The sequence below is a fragment of the Danio rerio genome, chromosome 18 (assembly GCF_049306965.1).
Source record: "Danio rerio strain Tuebingen ecotype United States chromosome 18, GRCz12tu, whole genome shotgun sequence".
In the NCBI taxonomy this organism is placed as follows: Eukaryota; Metazoa; Chordata; class Actinopteri; order Cypriniformes; family Danionidae; genus Danio; species Danio rerio.
This window is the reverse complement of record NC_133193.1, coordinates 7,718,261-7,738,681: the sequence shown is the minus strand read 5'-3', so window position 1 is coordinate 7,738,681 and position 20,421 is coordinate 7,718,261. Positions and strand designations below refer to the sequence as shown.

Below are 20,421 nucleotides of genomic sequence, written 5' to 3'. Positions count from 1 at the left end.
CACTTTCACTGAAAAAATTCCAGTATGTGCATTATAAAAAAAAAGGTCATGTGATTTTGTTATAAGCGATCATGCGATGATCAAAATGTGTGTGAATGGACAAATCAGCAAGCTGAACACATTGCAAAACATCTGAAATGTTGTTTTGGTCATTCTAAAATGCCGTAACCATTTCAGTATTAGTAGTATTATGTTATTAATTACATCCAGAACCAAGAGCAAAAACAAAAACATTAAAAAATAAAATGATAATAATACAAACTATAGAAGACTCGTTAATATAAAACAACTAAAACTGTCAATGTCCTAGGATTTTACATTTTTTAAAAGAAATATCAGCATATCTATGTTTCTGGCATAAGCTGAGATCTTCTTTACAATGTCCCCTGCTAAAAAAAAAACTCCTTCGCTAAGGACTGAGATGCCTGGTGCAGAGCGGTAAGCTTTTCCTAAACAAGAAAGCAGTGTGTACAAAGGTGGTCAATAGGTCCTCTGCTACAGGGGACTGGCCACTGACATAAAAAAACTGATTATAAAATTACTAAACGTATGTGCATAACTAAGATAAACTTTTCATTTGGTAAGAAAAGATGCACATAAACTACGATGCAAACACTTTCACTGAAAAAATTCCAGTATGTACATTATAAAAAAAAAAGGTCATGTGATTTTGTTATAAGCGATCATGCGATGATCAAAATGTGTGTGAATGGACAAATCAGCAAGCTGAACACATTGCAAAACATCTGAAATGTTGTTTTGGTCATTCTAAAACAGCGTTACAGTTTCAGGTTTATTTTATTTTATCATTAATGACCTCCAGAATTGTCAAGAGCATCTGTGCTCCGCATCTCATGCCTTCAAATGCCACCGCACGTTCATTAGCCGGCAGCTAGCTCTCTGCAACTCTCACATGGTCGTCCACTGAAGCTTAGCAGGGCTGCCGCCGGTCAGTACCACATGGGAAAGCTAGGTTGCTGCCAGAAGTGGTGTTAGTAAGGCCAGCAGGGGGCGCTCAACCTGCGGTCTGTCTGGGTCCTAATGCCCCAGTATAGTGACGAGGACTCTATACTGCTCAGTGATCGCCGTCTTTCAGATGAGACGTTAAACCGAGGTCCCGACTCTCTGTGGTCGTTAAAAATCACAGGATTTCCTTCGAAAAAGAGTGGGGGTTTAACCTCGGCATCCTGGCCAAATCTGCCCACTGGCCTCTGTCCATCATGGCCTCCCAACCCTCCCCATATCATGATTGGCTTCATCACTCTGTCTCCTCTCCACCACTCAGCTGGTGTGTGGTGTGCGGTCTAGCGCAAAATGGCTGCCGTCGCATCATCCAGGTGGATGCTGCACACTGGTGGTGAATGAGGAGATTCCCCCCCATTGTGTAAAGCGCTTCAAGTGCCTAGAAAAGCACTACATAAATGTAAGGAATTATTATTATTATTATTATTATGGGTCAGCATTGTTTTCTGAGGTGAAAGTCATTTATTAAATGTAGAAAAGATTCATGCATCTTCTCCTATTGCAGCAAATGTTTTTTTTACTGTTGATATTTGGTGCCAGTTAATCAGGGAGTGAGGATTTTGTTCGCTTTGATTTTTATGGAAACGCTGCTTTATTCGCACGTCTTTTTTGCAATATTCCAGTTTTGCACATTAATTTAATTAGCATATTTGGATGGAAACATAGCTAATAATAATGGCAGGCTGCATTGTCAAGTAATGATCAATAATACGCAACGATTATGCACGTGAATACAACCACGTGAATGTCCAAACATATCTGTAAGTTATAAGTTCACATTGTTGCTGGTCTGGAGATGAAATATAACACAAGAAACGTAATTTAAATATTTTCCAGTTGGCTAGATATCAATTACTAGTCAAACAACTTTACTGAAGCCTCTTTATTTGACGGTTGGTCTTGCGAGTCTGCCATGTTTGTAGTTTGTTCACACCTTTTTTTTTGGTTTTTACCAGATTTTGTAGTTCTAATCGAATTTACATTGAACGTGCAATGTATTGTGTCCGGTATTATTAGTTAGAGTATGGATGCTTCTACACTTTGAACTGTTACCGGAAAAAGTAAACCATCCGGGAACCTTTGGCATACACTTTTTAACATACTACAGTTTGGGACAGACTAAGTCTATTTTCGAATACTATCTAGAATGGATAGTATGCCAATTGAGATGCAGCATGTGTGTTTACAGAGAAGTGTGCTTAACCTCGCACATTGGTGCTATAGCAACAAAGAACGCAGGAAATGACGAGTTACCTGACCCCTGCGCCACTGAACACACACTGCAGGGAGGCCAGCTATTATGGTCTGTGTCTTCAGGTGTATTTGCACACTGGGCGGTGTGAACTTTTCTTAGTGTGCGAGCAAGAACAAATGAGCTGAAAGAAGGGACCCAGAGGACTTCTGTATGTCATGTGCACGTTCAAAGCAAGCCTTTCTCTCATTTCCCAAATCCTTTCTTTCACCATCCACCCCAGAGGTCACTGACAGCCCCCAGAGGAATGTCGAGTTTGTTTAAAAGAGGGTAGAAAAGCCGCCCGTGCCCAGGAGATAACGGGATAAAGAGACAATAGAGAGTTTGGGACCGGCAATACTGTAGTCTCCTTACATGCACCTGCTCTCTGATAATCCTCATACAAAATTAAAATAATCAGCAAAGGAAGTCAATCAATCAATCAATCTAAAAATAAAATCCAGCACTGGGAACACTGGTAAAAAAAAAAAGTCACACGGGTACATCATCACTTCACACTGACATACAAAAAAACACAGCAGTCTGTCTGAACTATGCACAAGGATGACCAGACTCAAAATGTAAGATGAAAACAACAGATGGACAAACTAAAAACAACACAAATAGTCAACGGTGGGACTACCAACTACACTGTAAAAAATATCTGTAAATTGACATTTTTACGCATTTTGTGATTCATTGCTATTTGTTTTTCATTTATTTCTGCTTTTGAATTGCATAATGCCGAGTTCAGACTGCATGACTTTAAAAGTAGTCGTGTCACAGATGTTTTCACACTGCATGACTATCTGGGCTAGCGTTTTGTCGCTGCTTTGTTTACACTGCAAGATGAATCGGCGACAGGGGCTTTTACATTGCATGACTTTACAATAGGAAGAACCGCTGACAACTTCGTCCAAACTACATCTCAGAGCCAAAAATACAGTATATCTTTTGTTATTAGCTACATAACCAGAAAGAAGCCTTTAAGGGGGTAGAACATGTAAATATTTGCTAACCTGGGTTTGAAGAGAATTAGCAATTTCTCCTCAACTTTCTGTATGAAACGTCAAACAGACATGGGTGCTCCTGTCAAACCTCCACTAGTTTTTCCTCCATTTCTTGGGTCCAAATAAACCGAAAATGAGCGCTTTTAACAACTCCCTCAACCTCCCGCTGGCCTGCAGGTACAGGTACAAACACACACGAACACGTGAATGCTGCTCTCTCATTGTCTGTAGGTGATCGATGTAATTTTCAGTCAAAACTCATTTCACACGGCATGATTTGAATCGCCGACAGCTCCAGATATTTAGCACGCCAAATATCTCACAGGAATCTGCGACTCATCTGTGATTCTCTCAGATCGCGTCTTTGATCGTTCATACGATGAGATTGTCACTCACGTGCACGAGCACCGATTTGCCTGCGATTCAGGCTTTTGTTGTAGATTTCTCAAAATCTGTTGGCGGGTCAAAATCAGGGCTAAAATCATGCAGTCTGAACTCACCACAATGGGAGCGTGATCTTTCTTCCAAGTTTTAACCTTGAAAAGTTTGAAAAAGTGACTTTCATGAACATTTTGTGTTGTGCATTATGCTGCAAAAACCTTATAATAAGCTGTCAGTAAATTTTTTGTTATTTAACAGACTTGGTTCTCTATATACCATGCTCGGCATATATAAAAAAATCACCACACAAATCTATCTTTTAAATTCACATTTTTAACAGGAAAGACAATGTTATATTTGTGCAACATTTGAAGTGGATTAAAAACGTTTTTCTAAAATTGTCCTAAGACAAGAATGGGCATTGTTGAATAATTTTAGAACAACTTGGGTGAAAGGTTTTAATCCACTTCAAATGTGGACTGCTATATATTAGATTAGTCAGTGCTGAAGCCAAATCTAGAGCTTATCTTACGATATAACTTACGATAACAGTCCAAAAACTAGTACACCTAAATGTATATGTTATAGAAAAATATTAAATACAAATTAAGAGAAGCAAAAAAAAAAAAAAATAATGGATAAATTTTGTTAAAATTTTGTAGGTTGTAAATCGTTTTGCAATATTTTGCTTGAATTAAATAGTATTATTTTTCAATTTCTAAATATGTTTGGTGACTAAAATATGATTTTAATAAATATATTTGTTTAATAAATCTGTTTTGTTTAAATGTATCAAAATACACACTTACATTCACTGAGAAATGGATAAAAATATTCATTTTCAAAATGAGCTGTACTCCATTATGCTGAGCACTATATTACTCCTTAAACAATACTGGTCACACTTTATTTTGATGGTCCGTTTATTGAATTTCAGTTACACTGCATCTACATGTCAGCAGATTCTCATTAAATTATAAGTAGACGGTTTGAGTTAGGGTTAGTTTAAGTTGACATGTACTAGCAAAGTTTCTCATAAATGTCTGTTTAGCAGCAGTATCAACAGATATTAAGCAGATAGTCTACTTGTTTTTAAAGATATGTGTAAATCTGGATTTTTTTGACAATGCTATAGACTGTATGCTCATTCACACTCATACACTACGGACAATTTAGCCTATACCCAATTCACCTATACTGCATCCGCATGTCTTTGGACTGTGGGGGAAATCGGAGTACCTGGAGGAAACCCACACCAACACAGGGAGAACATGCAAACACACAGAAATGCCAACTGGTCCAGCCGGGACTCGAACCAGCAACCTTCTTGCTGTGAGGCGACAGTGCTAACCACTGAGCCACCCAAAAAGAAACATTAAGCATTTTGGCCTGTCATATACACAACAAGTCAGTGGACATACAAACACTTGAAATGTGGTTGAAAACAACACCATTACGGTCTTCAAATAAGCTACAAAGATAAGATTTTGTGAAAATAGTGACATCATGCATCTCTGATTTCATGTACTCTCTGAGCAATTATATGACTGGTACTCGTTTTCAAAGATCTGTGTTAATCTGGATTTTTTTGGACAATGTTGTTGACTGTATGCTACATGTTTAAATGCATTTTAATATTTTTTGTTGTACATTTTCACGAGACCGACATTATTACATCACATTATTAAACACTAACTGTGGCTACATCAATAATATCATTGATGAAAAAACAATATTAAATGCTCATTAACAAAAAATCTAATATTTTTCTTGTGGTTGCCAGATGTCAAGATTTCATGCATGTTTTACTTTATCTTTGTAACCTGGCAACTGTGAGCTTGTGCCCCGCTTTGCACTGAAGAAACCCCCCACGGATGAGCAGAAAACAACAGCAAATTGGACTTAAGCAATAACCATTGGGAGAGTTTACACAAATAAAAGTGAAATACATCCAGTCTGTGCAGTAAATCCATAATCAAACATTCTCACTGACGCATTTGACTAAATATAAATCGAGGATCTTAACTGTGTTCAAGTCAGCGCGTGTGTTTGCTAAATAAATGCAACTACAAAACCTCTGAGCCACCAAACAAAATATATCATTTGCAATAAATATAAGATTAAAACATTTATTATTTTCATCTGTGAGTTTTATCAATTTTGTGTGTGTGCGGGTTAGGGTTAGACACATTATATATATATATAATTTATATATATATATATATATATATATATATATATATATATATATATATATATATATGTATATATATATATATATATATATATATATATATATATATATATATATATATATATGTATATATGTATATATATATATATATATATATATATATATGTATATATATATATATATATATATATGTATGTATGTATGTATGTATGTACGTACGTACGTACGTACGTACGTACGTACATACGTACATACATACATACATACATACATACATACATACATACATACATACATACATACATACATACATACATACATACATACATACATACATACATACATACATACATACATACATACATACATACATACATACATACATACATACATACATACATACATACATACATACATACATACATACATACATACATACATACATACATACATACATACATACATACATATAAATATAAAAACTATACTTTCATGCCTTCTTCATCTAGGGGGGCTTTTCAGTTTATTCTTAATTTGCTTTTGTATAATGTTATTATTAGCAGTATTATTTATTATATGCATATTTATACTTGTTTTGTTAAGAACAGGCTTAGACTTGTCCACTTGTCAGGTTTTAGACCATATGGGGCACAGCATGTGTATTTGAATATAGCTCAGTTGTTTGAACACACTTGGTTTTTATTGTTTATTTATTCGTTGGCTGGAAATCAGAACTGAATTTAGAAATAGTTTAAAAACAAATCTTTGCACTTAACAAACTAAATTAATCATGTATAAGCTAAAGGATGTCTGTGCATACAACATTTTTCCTTATCCACATCAGTGAAAGTGAAAGTAAAGAATGTGGATGCTCATCTCTCATTTTTGCGCTGTAGATGCTCTGTTTAAGTATTTTCTCGACATGAAAATAGCAAATGCGCTATGGAGCAATGCATCTGACTCTGAAAGAGAATGGGAGATGAGACTCTCATTGGTTTATTTTTAAACACACCTATAACTCATTAAGAGAATAAGCTCAACCCTGTTAGACCATGCGCCGCGATGCAAAGCAGATTTTTCCGTCCTTAAAATAAGTGAATTCTGACACGTCCTTAATGCTTTTTCGCCCTGCACTTTGGACTTTGTGCATGGATCATCAAAATAGAGCCCTATATCTGCTCATAATCCGCAAAAAAAGAAGTTACATTAAGTACATTTTGCAGCTTTTTACATTCATCCCAGTGGTCAGTAATCACCTCACAGCAAAAAGGTCGCTGGTTGGCAGTATAGGAGCGTGAATGAGCATGTATGGGTGTTTCCATGTACTGGCTAGAAGGGCATCCGTTGCGTAAAACATGCCAGAATAGTCGGCGGTTCATTACACTATGGTGACCTAAGGCGAAGGAAAAATGAATGAATGAATGTTTAGCCAAAGACAATCTGTCATCAGCTCATCAATTATTTTTGTGCTTTTAGCATCTCCTCGCTTTAACTTGCATGCATTTTAGTCAATCTGATAAGTGGACAATGTAGAATAAACATGTTAATGGGGTCTAAATTGTTTTAAGCTTTCAGTGATAGTCAACAATGCATTTGAGCGTATTGCTTTCAGTGTAAACAAACACTCATGCGGTTGAATGTATTTGAAGTTTCAGACAGGCACAAAAGACCACCTGCTCTCTGCCTACTGACTCCACATGATCCATTTGGCACTTGCTGAGAAAACACACACCAAAATAAGGTATTCATTTCTCTGCATTGTACAAAATCAAAAACAAATTGTAGCCACTATCCACATGGATCATTGACTTGCTTTTCTACCCAATCCGAAGTCATGTAACAGGAGTTTGTCCTAGGATACACAAACAATCGTAACAAAAAAGATCATTATCATGATAACAGTATATGCAATTTCTGTATCAGTGTTCATTTTGGTAGCAAATCTTGATGTAGTTTTAGTTAAGTCTTTTCACTAAAATACCAATAGCTGCACATCGTGATTTTGCCAAGAACAATGCGATCACCATCAATGTTGATCCTGGAACATCATTTTTGTTGGAAAATGTAACCCATACCCATTCCCTACCCCTAAACCAAACTATAACTGTAAATTATTCCCAAAATCAGAGGGAATAATAGTTGAATAACAATCATGTAGAAGTGCAGAACCCTAACCGTAAGCCTAAACTTAACATAAACAGTAAACATATTCCTTAATTCTGATTGGCTGATTGGAATGCTGTTCCAGGATCGATATAGATGTTAATCCAGGAACATCTCCTACTTGGTGAAATCAGGTTGGTGGCCAATAGCTTGAATAAAGATTTAGTCTTCAGAATCCATGTAGTTTTAGATTAGTAGTCTAGTTTTAGTCAATGAAAACTTGACATATTAGCAACACAATTATTGTTATTATTATTATTATTATTTATAACAGTACAATCAATCTACTCCGTCAAACTCCAGCGCTCAAATGTTAACAGGAAATGGACGTTTTTAAAATCTCAATATCGATTGATATCGAATTCCAGTATCGTGACAACACTAAAACATTGTTATCTGTATTGACTTCAATACAATTTTTATGTTTCAATAAGAAATTATTCTAAATAAATAAAGAAATACAAATAAAAATCAATAAATATGACAATTTTACATTTTAAAAAACTTGTTGAATTTTAAGTTTTCAAATTTAACCAATTTTTTTAAAATGTAAATTAGTCATATTTTTTATTTTTATTTGTATATTTCTTTCTTTATCAAGATGCATTTCTAAAAACATCTATTAAAGTGCTTTGAGCATGAAATTCTTGTCTAGAACATTTTTAAAAAATTGTCACATTCTATTGAAATGAGAGAGTGGCTTGACAGTATTTCTGTGATCAATAGAGTACTGAAAAATCACTCAAGGTACAAAAATGGCCAAAAATGTAGTGCAATTAGTGTAAAAGTATCTGTTGTAAATATTACTCAAAATATGAGTAAATAGTAGACCTTTTAAAAGTAAGAGTAGCGAGTACTGAGTATTACGCTGTGAAAGGCTGATGTGTTTATATGCAATTTGTGCATGTGTGAGTGTAAATGTAGCATTTACAGTAGTTATCGTTTAAGACTATTTAGTGATTTCATTCCTGCAGGCACAGGATGTTAACATGACGTCAGATTGATGTTGTACCCCGGCATCATGGGACGCTGCATTTTGTTTGGAAAGGAAAATTGAGTTGACATCAGAACTCAACCTCAGGCCGACGTCAATGTTCAACGTCGGACAGACGTTAAATTTTGGTTTTTTTCCAACACAACCTAAAAAACAAAACACTATCAAAGTCAAATGATGTTACAGCTTGACGTTGTGTGGACGTTCCCAATATGACATCTATTAGATGTTGGATTTTGGTTGCCATACCTGATGAATAAATGCCAGTATTTCATGTCAATATGACGTTTGGTTACAGAATATGTTGGCTTGACGTTGGATTTTAGCCACTTTCTAACACAACCTAAAAATCAAAGTCATTTCACATCAGTATTTGATGTAAAAAAAAATAAAAATAAAAAACATTGTCCTTACACACTGGAGACCTAAATCTAATATTGACGGCCTATGACAATGTGTGTCTGCTGGGATCATGCAGCCTAAACAGCCTCTCGGTCATTGCATGTAAAGATTTTGAACATCCTCTTGGACACTTTTAATGCTTCCAAAAGGTTTGTTGTATTTATAAAGCACAAGTCTTGAATTAGTTCAAAAGGATGCAATTTACTATCTATGTTTGATCAGGACTGATTTTTCCACTGAGTAGAAAAAATAAAGTAGTGATTGCAGGTTGAAGGAAAGTAGTGCAATAAAAGTACAAATACTGCACTAAAAATGTACTCAAGGGAAAGAAAAAGTACAAATTTTTAAAACTTCCTATTAAATTACAATTCCTCAGAAAAACTACTCAATTACAGTAATTAGAGTATTTGTAATTTGTTATTTTACAACACTGCAGTGATTACACGTAGGGTGTACATGTATTCTTCAATAACTACTAGTGAATCAACAATATGGCATCTGGTATAAAAATTCTCAATGAAACAAAATTTAAAGCGTCTCATTATGCTTGGGTTGATCCCTTGCTATTTATTATTAGTTAATCCAGGATATAAAGAATGCATCGTGTCATCATGCAAAATACAGTCAAACCCGAAACTATTCATATCCCTGGCAAATTTGTGAAATGACGCAGGCTTCTCCTAAACAATAACATGACAATGTACAAGATTGTGCATCATTGTGGAACAATATATTTCTCAGCTTTTATTTACCTGTAAACACAAAGCAGTAGTCAGAATTTGTCAGTCATTGTCATGACTGTATATGCATATTCAAAGTCAGAGAATGCATGAGCGATTGCACCTCAATGCCGTATGTAGGTCAAACACTCGTTTTATTTTGGAAATCCAGAAGGAACAAGGAACTTAAAAATCCCACTGAAGCGACTTCCTCACAATCAGATCCCAGCCCAGGCAGAGCTCGTCTGGACAGCTGTTGCTTTTAATCTGATTTCACTCGCAGGCAGTGTGAGCTTACAATTCAGATGTAATTTTAGATGCACATTAGCAGACTGATGTCCAGGTGGTGTGACACTGCCACTGCTCCTCTGACCTGATACTGACCTCAAACCAGATGACAAACTCCTTCTGCAGGTCAGAGCTCACCTGACGTCTCTCAGGTTTCCAAATAAGCTTCTCTTTGTACGGATTTCATAATGTGGAACCAAAGAAAATTGATTAAAAATGGCTGTAAGTTTCACGGCTGCCAGGTTAGCAGATGAATGAAAGCAGAATAGACATAAAGAATTAGGGGTGCAAGAATACAGACTTGTCATGGTTTGTTTTTTTGTTATAGGGTCACGGTTTCAGTAATCATACTGTATGTTCAGTAGAAAATCTGACATTGTGATATTTTATTTCGCTGCAATTAACACTACCTGACAAAAGTCTTGTCATCGATCCCAGTTTTAACAGCAACAAATAGTAACTTGACGTCTTGTTGATAGATTGATAAAATGGCAGAAGGTAGATTTTTTGAAGTGCATCCCAATCATCACAAATACTGCAGAAGACCTATTGGAACCAGCATGGACCCAAGATTCTCAGAGAAATCAGTCAAGTTTGGTGAAGAAAAAAATCATGGTTTGATTTTAGTTCATTTTTTAGACGTTTAGACATTTAGTATGATGGCATGCGAGAGATCTACAGAGTGGATAGCTCCTTCTCATACTTCAGCCTCCATATCAAAGTTCCTGAAAGCAAAGATCAATGTGGTCTAGGATTGGCCAACCAAGTCACCAGATATGAACATTATTGAGCATGTCTGAGGTAAGATGAAGGAGGAGGCATTGAAGATGAATCCAAAGCATCTTGATGAACTCTGGGAGTCCTGCAAGAACGCTTTCTTCGTCATTCCAGATGACTTTATTAATAAGATATTAGAGTCGTTGCAGAGATGTATGGATGCAGTCCCACAAGCTCATGAGAGTCATACACAATATTCATTCTTTTTCCACTGCAGCATGACTTTATATTCTGTACTGGACATTATTTCTGTTAGATGACAAGACTTTTGTCTAAGCAAAGACCTTACTGTCCTAATTGAATGATTAAAAATTAAGGCATGATCATGTTTATTTTGGTAATATAAGTGTAATCTAGAGGCCTTTGCCTTTCATATAAGCCACTTCTGATATCAAATGATCAGCTGGAAGTTATTATTTGTTGTTCCTAAAACTTGAATAGTTTTGTCAGGTGTATATTGTGATATGAATGCAATTTCAGCTGATGATTTGAATAGCTCTATTTGGAAAATTTTCATTCATTTAGATCAACTAGGATGATCAAGTCTTTTCCAATGCAGTGCATCAGCATAAAACGTAATGAAGTTGAAGCACATAAATACTACAGAGCAAAAATAAAAATGTCGGAGGTGGAAATTTTCTAATAAATAAGATGCAAAAATACACTGATTAAAAAATTATTTTCAAAACTGACATCGGATATTTATTTTATAAAAAATAAAGCCTGAGAATTACCAGTTTAAACCAGACTGAAATTAATGGAAGTTTTAGAATTATAAATTTGGGATTATTTTATGCTGCAGTGGTTTGGCAAATCTATTTAACACTTCATGGCTAATTAAACAAAAATTATTTTTGAGACTCAAAGATGAACATGCAAATGGCTTCAAAATGTTCTGTATGGAAGAGGAAAATGCAAAAAAAAGTTATGCATCCAAAAAAATTATTAAATAAAATTTATACAAAAAAAATTCAAATGTAAACAAAATTAAAAAAATAAAATAAAATAAGGATCATTATTTTAAAATGTATTTATTTATATCTAAGTAGTTGCAATATTTCTAAAACTTTGCATCTTTTATTATTATGCATGTATTCTGGGACCATGATGTAAAACAAGCTGACATGCTATTATAATCATTGTGCTGCACTGTTTGTATTATTTGCATTGCATTGTGTTAATGATAATAAATTACGCAATTTGCCATAATAAGCTCCCCATAAGAGCAAACACACTAGGTCAATAAACTCGAGCTCCTCCCTTAGTAAGTCTATTTAAAAACACAAAAAGAAGAAAATATGTGGCTGAAAGTGCACTCCTGGTACAACAAAATGGCTGTAAAAGACTGTAAATCAACATTACTGTAGAATGTATGGGAAAAACTAAAATATAACCTAAAATCTTATTAGAAACAGGCATGTTCAGAAAACAGATAAGAGATTATAAACTGCATCTAACTAGAAATTGGATCAATTAAATAAAAAAAAAACAATTAAACAATTAGAGGTTGCAATGTGTTTTTGCAATGTGCAATGTGTAACTATTTACAGCATTTACATCCTTATATCAATATCGCAATGCTAATTTCTGCATATAATAATACAACAACTAAAGTACGTTATAGGGCTACAATATTGGATATTTTTTACCTTGCAATATTTTTTCTCTGCGATATAATTTCACTTTAATAGCTCCATTTGCAAAGTCATAACTTGGGATGTTTCTTTAGGGGAATGAAATAGAAATATATTTTTATGTAGTTTATTATATACATAGACTACAGTCATAAACACAATAGAGCAAATATTAAAGTGAAATAAACTGTACTTTATGGTTTTCTGGAGAGGGCAACAGTAGTCGGAAATTGAAATAACCAAACGTAAAATAGTACTGTAATAGTCTTCACCATATAAAAATTAAACTAATCTTTATGAAACTTCTTTATACACTACTAAAATGCTATAAACTCTCTTCAAATGCTGACACACTCACAGGCCCTGAAAACACATGCAGATGATAAACTTTCACCCTATTACTGTTCAATTCTGCAGCATCTCCACAAATCTCCTGTGCTTTGACCTGTGGTTTCTGGTCATCTATAATCCCAACTCCACTTTGCATATGCATAATGATATATTGTGCAGCCCTAGTTCATAAGCAATTTTTTTACTAATTATTAATATTCATGTAAACAGTGAAATACTAAAAATTAAGATCAAATACTGCTAAAATGAGCTTATAAAAAAGCTACTCTGTTTAATTATTTACTGTTTAATTCCCCCTCAATCATTCTTATGATAAAAATGCAAGTATGATAAATTATTATGAAATCATTTTAATTTATCGCAAATTAAAAGAGAACTAATGAATATAAAATGCTCAAATACAAAATAATTTCGAATTCAAACTAAAACACTTTAAAAGCTTGACACGCAGGAAAACTAAATATTTCACGTGACCATTAAGGGACAACCATGACTTTGAACATGACTATGAATAGTAAAGAACTGTTGTTGTTTTCTCCAATAAATAAATAAATAAATAAATAAATGAATAAATAAATAAATCAATAAATAAAATACTGTTTCAATTTTAACTATTTCGAATACTAAAAAAAATCTCAAAATCACAGTATGGATGTCAAGATCACCTAAGAGAGAAATTTGAGTTTATTGTTATCTGGCTCTGGCTGTCACGGCAAATAAAACAGATGAAGTTTACCACATTTGATAAATATCACTTTTCTATAATATCAAACATATTCTAACAATTAAAAGTCATCAACAACAATAAACAATATATCAGAGAAAATACATAAGTAATGATAATAATAAGATAAAAAATCCAAAATTGTACAACTGTCAAAAGTAATTATTTTAGAAGGATTCACATTGAAAAATATTGAGTTTAAAGTCTCTCCAGATAAAAATTGTTCTCTAATTAAATAAAAAAGGGCATTCTACCAGAATATGTTAAACAGTTTGGTTTCTGTTGCAATATTGACATATTCTCCTTTGAGTAAATGTTCAGTTCACCTGACAAAAAGTGTTATTGAGGTAAAGTTGGTTTTTATTTTCCCTCATTTAATATCAGAAAAGTATACTTAGCAAAATCTAAATAGTAATTGGCTGCTAATATGATTTCACTGTCTAAGTACAACATTGTTCACAGCCAATTAAATAGTGCTAATATTTTTTCAAGTCATGAGACCTCAGGCCGAATATGCAAAGTACCATGGAAAACAATAGAAACATGTCTAAAGTTGTCACTGGATGAACTTGTGAATATTAAACCAACTTTACCTCAATGTTTATTATCAATAACTTTCTCCTTAATAGTGATAAAATGAATGTTATTGTTTTTAAGTCATACTTGCATGTCAACACAAGTTGTCACTGAACGAATGTGCGGATATAAAACCAATTTTCAACCAGGTCAGTGAGATGATGTTTATAGTCAGTCCATAATAAAGTGCGGTAAATGACTCAAACCCTTACTGAACACTGTGGTTTAACCTAAATAACAAATGTTTATTATCTTAAACTGAAATAGTAATATCATATAAGCAGCTAATGACTATCAAAGTACACTTAGTACAGCATTGTTCACAGTCGATTTAATAGTGCTAATGTTGTTTTCAACTCAAACTTGCATGTGATTTTCAGACCCAATATTCAAAGTAGCGTGGCAAACAGTATAGTAAACTTATCATCCTAAAAGAGAAATATTAATATTAGCAGCCAATGACTATCAAAGTACAACATTGGTCACGGTCAATTAAACAGTGCTAATGTTGTTTTAAAGTCATACTTGCATGACATTTCTGAGTCAATATTCAAAGTAGCGTGGTAAACAATATAGGGTGCATGTCACAAGTTGTCATTGTTAAAAAAAAATGAACGAATGTGCGAATACAAAACCAACTTTACCTCAATAAAAAAGTTTGGGCATCTCTGTCCAGCGCAGTGAGATGATGTTTATAGTCAGCTCATGATAAAGTGAGTTAATGACTCGACCCTTATTGAACACTGTGGTTAAATTAGCGTATAGTTTATCAACTTGACGGTGAAATTACATTAGCAGCCAATGACTATTCAAGCACAACATTGTTCAGTCAATTAAATAGTGCTAATGTTGCTTAGACATTTTACAGACCAAATATTCAAAGTAGCATCGTAAACAATATAAGAAACTTCACAAGTTGTCACTTGTAAAAAAAAAAAAAAATGAACTAATGTGCAAATTTAAAACCAATTTTACATTCAATAAAAAAGTTTGGGAATCTCCGACCAGTGCAGTGAGATGATGTTTATAGTCAGCCCATGATACAGTGAGGTATATGATTCAACCCTTACTGAACACTGTGGTTTAAATAACATATATGTTTATTATCTTAAAGTGTAATATAAAATAGTACTATCATATAAGCAGCTAATGACTATCAAAGAACAACATTGGTCACGGTAAATTAAATAGTGCTAATGTTGTTTTAAAGTGATACTTGCATGACATTTCTGAGTCAATATTCAGAGTAGCGTGGTAAACAATATAGGGTGCATGTCACAAGTTGTCATTGTTAAAAAAATAAACCAATGTGCGAATACAAAACCAACTTTACCTCAATAAAAGTTTGGGAATCTCCGACCAGTGCAGTGAGGTGATGTTTATAGTCAGCCCATGATACAGTGAGGTAAATGATTCAACCCTTACTGAACACTGTGGTTTAAATAACGTATATGTTTATTATCTTAAAGTGTAATATAAAATAGTAATATCATATAAGCAGCTAATGACTATCAAAGTACACTTAGTACAGCATTGTTCACAGTCGATCAAATAGTGCTAATGTTGTTTTCAACTCAAACTTGCATGTGATTTCAGACCCAATATTCAAAGTAGCGTGGCAAACAGCATAGTAAACTTATCATCCTAAAAGAGAAATAGTGATATTAACAGCCAATGACTATCAAAGTACAACATTGGTCACGGTCAATTAAACAGTGCTAATGTTGTTTTAAAGTCATACTTGCATGACATTTCTGAGTCAATATTCAAAGTAGCGTGGTAAACAATATAGGGTGCATGTCACAAGTTGTCATTGTTAAAAAAAAATTTACGAATGTGCGAATACAAAACCAACTTTACCTCAATAAAAAAGTTTGGGCATCTCTGTCCAGCGCAGTGAGATGATGTTTATAGTCAGCTCATGATAAAGTGAGATAATGACTCAACACTTATTGAACACTGTGGTTAAATTAATGTATAGTTTATCATCTTGACGGTGAAAGGGTGAAATTACATTAGCAGCCAATGACTATTTAAGCACAACATTGTTCAGTCAATTAAATAGTGCTAATGTTGCTGAGACATAATACAGACCTAATATTTAAACCGTGGTAAACAATATAAGAAACTTTTCACAAGTTGTCACTTGTAAAAAAAAAAAAAAATGAACTAATGTGCAAATTTAAAACCAACTTTACATTCAATAAAAAAGTTTGGGAATCTCCGACCAGTGCAGTGAGATGATGTTTATAGTCAGCCCATGATAAAGTGAGGTAAATGATTCAACCCTTACTGAACACTGTGGTTTAAATAACGTATATGTTTATTATCTTAAAGTGTAATATAAAATAGTACTATCATATAAGCAGCTAATGACTATCAAAGTACACTTAGTACAGCATTGTTCACAGTCGATTTAATAGTGCTAATGTTGTTTTCAACTCAAACTTGCATGTGATTTCAGACCCAATATTCAAAGTAGCGTGGCAAACAGTATAATAAACTTATCATCCTAAAAGAGAAATAGTGATATTAGCAGCCAATGACTATCAAAGTACAACATTGGTCACGGTCAATTAAACAGTGCTAATGTTGTTTTAAAGTCATACTTGCATGACATTTCTGAGTCAATATTCAAAGTAGCGTGGTAAACAATATAGGGTGCATGTCACAAGTTGTCATTGTTAAAAAAATGAACGAATGTGCGAATACAAAACCAACTTTAAGTTACCTCAGTAAAAAAGTTTGGGAATCTCCGACCAGCGCAGTAAGATGATGTTTATTGTCAGCCCATGATAAAGTGAGGAAACGACACGTTAAATGACTCGAGCCTTATTGAACACTGTGGTTTGATTAAAGTATGTGTTTATTATCTTTCTTGTCAATGTGGGCATCAGGTAAAAGTTATCGTTACTCACCGGAGCTGCTCCACTCATTCGTGGCCCTGAACTCCAGATACGCCGCGAGCAGCGCGACCGTCAGCACCGCCCCGAACACTATATATCTACCGTTGCGTTTGAATTTCCGCACCGGGAGAAAGTTGAGCATCATCTTTCCGTCCTTCAGGCTTCGTCTGGATCACAGAAGTTGTGCGCCGCAGTAAGTACCATCGATACACAGCTTTACGGTGTCAGAACCCGTGGAAAACTCAATCCTTGTCACACTGGTTCACATTTCTCTCCGCCGCCGTGATTCAGCGTCTGTGAAGAGTCCGAGAACATCAGTGGCAGTGCGCGCACAGGTTGAGTAGGCCACGCCCTCCGCGTGACGTCAGAGGCACTCGCTGAACAGGTACAGCGATGGTGGAGGTGTTTTTATTGTCTATGCTCATATTTGCTGTGAGATGTAGGTGATAGGTTTGCAGGCCTGTTGCCAGTCTGGTGAAAGGGGTGGTTCTTTATTCTCAAGAAGTGGACCTTTTTGCAGCTATTCGCCTCGTTTTCTATTTAACTATGAGATTTAAATACTGCATTTAATTGTCGTTTTAAGCACTTTTAGCTGGATTAGCTTGTCGGGTGGTCATTATAACCTCACTTTTTGATGTACCAAAATGTCTTATATAAGTAGAATAAAGAAATATTAATAAATACTTATTTTTTAAATACAAATTTGTTACATCATAGGAAAAAATGGAATTTGTTGAAGTTTTAAATTAAAAACTCATTCAACTTTCCTCAGTCAGAATTTTGTCATTTGAATAATAAAAAATCAAAACATAATAATAATAATAATAATAATAATAATAATGTAGAGCTTCACAATTTTCTAGCCTCTCTTTTAAAAAATGCATTTGAAAATTCATGGAAAAAACATCAGCCAAATTAATATTTAAATTCATTTTATGGGCCGCTTTTGGTGCTTCACATCTTTTGCTTGGTCATTTTTTGTTTCATAAGGTCCAAGTTACCTGTAAAACATTTTCTCTATTTAAAACAATACAGTCACTAGTGAAAGATAACTTCATGTCAGATTGTATGTTTTCCTGCACAGCTGGATGTTGGACTCATGAAAAATAATTCTATGCATTGGTCAAAACACCAAAGCAACAGCCAATAGAGGATTCTGCTTGGCCTTAAAGCCTTTTCTCCCTTTCTTTCTTTCTTTCTTTCTTTCTTTCTTTCTTTCTTTCTTTCTTTCTTAATTTCTTTCATTTATTCATTCATTTTCTTTTCAGCTTAGCCCCTTTATTAATTTGGGGTTGCCACTGCGGATGAACCTTTTTGATGGATTATTTTTACAATTCACGATGGCATACCAGTCAAAATAGGACAACGGTTCTCATGGGACAAATTCTGCACCTTTGTCAGTGAGGGGTGAGTCTTTCGAACTACCCAAACCCCAACTGTATACGGGCATATTTTTGTACACACTGGAAATAAAATAAATAAAACAAGTAAATAAATACAGGTCCATTTTACTAATAATCAAGTGTTGTATAGAATAATATGACTCCAAAGATGGTTTATTTTATTTTGTCAACATGTAATTTTATTATAGTTCCTAGTATGTGTATATATACACACACACACACACACACATACTAGACATACTATATATATATATATATATATATATATATATATATATATATATACACACACACACACACACACACATACTAGACATACTATATATATATATATATATATATATATATATATATATATATATATATATATATACACACACACACATACACACACACACACATATATGTATATATATATATATATATATATATATATATATATATATATATATATATATATATATATATATATATATTTATAAATATAATTTATGTGAATGTATATATACAGAATGTATAGTATGTTTATATATATATATATATATATATATATATATATATATATATATATATATATATATATATATATATATATATATATATATATATATATATGCATTCTAGGAACTATAATAAAATTACATGTTGACCTGTCTAAATGTTGTTCTATCTATCTATCTATCTATCTATCTATCTATCTATCTATCTATCTATCTATCTATCTATCTATCTATCTATCTATCTATCTATCTATCTATCTATCTATCTATCTATAAGAGAGAATGAGTTATTGTTTCATCCTATCTATCTATCTATTTATTATAATGGGTGCATTTTGTTTAATATTGTACATACAGAAATACATTTGCATTTTTAATTCACCATTTAATTTATCCAATGGAAGCATTTTATCCCAATTTATATATATACTAAATGACATCTGTGAATTTGCTGTTCATTTATATATTTTTGATGCTTTGGCTTTTAAAAATCTACTAATAATGATGCATTTCAAAAAAGGAAAGAAAGATAAAAGAACAATGCTATGCTTAATGTCAGACTAGGAAATATTTACATTTAATAACTTTTACATTTTAATTAAAAAAAACATTAAAAGCTTCTAAAAATTTAATTAATTAAATTACTTCTAATTTAAATATTAAAAAAGAGAAGCAATGAATGAGTTTTTATACAGTGGAGTTAATGTTCATTATTATTGGTTTAACATTCAGCAAACAGTATTATCCAGCATGACGGACAAAAGAGGAACAAAAGCAATGTCCAAGTGTCAATCATAATAGGCCTGCACAGTGGCAGCTTCATCTGACAGCTATTTGGAGCAAGGAACAATGGGAAATGCATAGAAGAAATATATTTATTACTGTATTACAAATGTTTGCACACTGTATTGAAATGGTTTCTCTTCACCAGAAACTTGAATTTTCTCCTAAAAGTCCTTTGAGAAGCACAAAAAATGTGTACAGCACACATCCAAACATATCCCTGACTGATCTGGATAAACCTGTATGACCTGCTGCAGGTTGTTTTGCATGCAGATTCATCGTCTCCAGAGTCAGTAATATTTCCAGCAGTGCTTAGCAGTTCATTTGAATGTGGAACCAAGGAAGTGAGTGCTTAAAGTGAA

General features: G+C 33.6%; 1 protein-coding gene across 2 annotated transcripts in view; it reads right to left on the bottom strand.

Moving 5' to 3' along the window:
- The window catches only part of b4galnt3b (beta-1,4-N-acetyl-galactosaminyl transferase 3b), a 59,296-nt gene extending 41,616 nt beyond the window's left edge, over nt 1-17,680 (bottom strand). For both annotated transcript variants that reach the window (XM_001342847.9, XM_073930237.1), the window contains exon 1: nt 17,386-17,680. In XM_001342847.9, the coding sequence (XP_001342883.4) occupies nt 17,386-17,518 (133 nt within the window). In that variant the 5' untranslated portion in view covers nt 17,519-17,680. The remainder of the gene's footprint in view (nt 1-17,385) is intronic.
- Nucleotides 17,681-20,421: the final 2,741 nt, after the last annotated feature.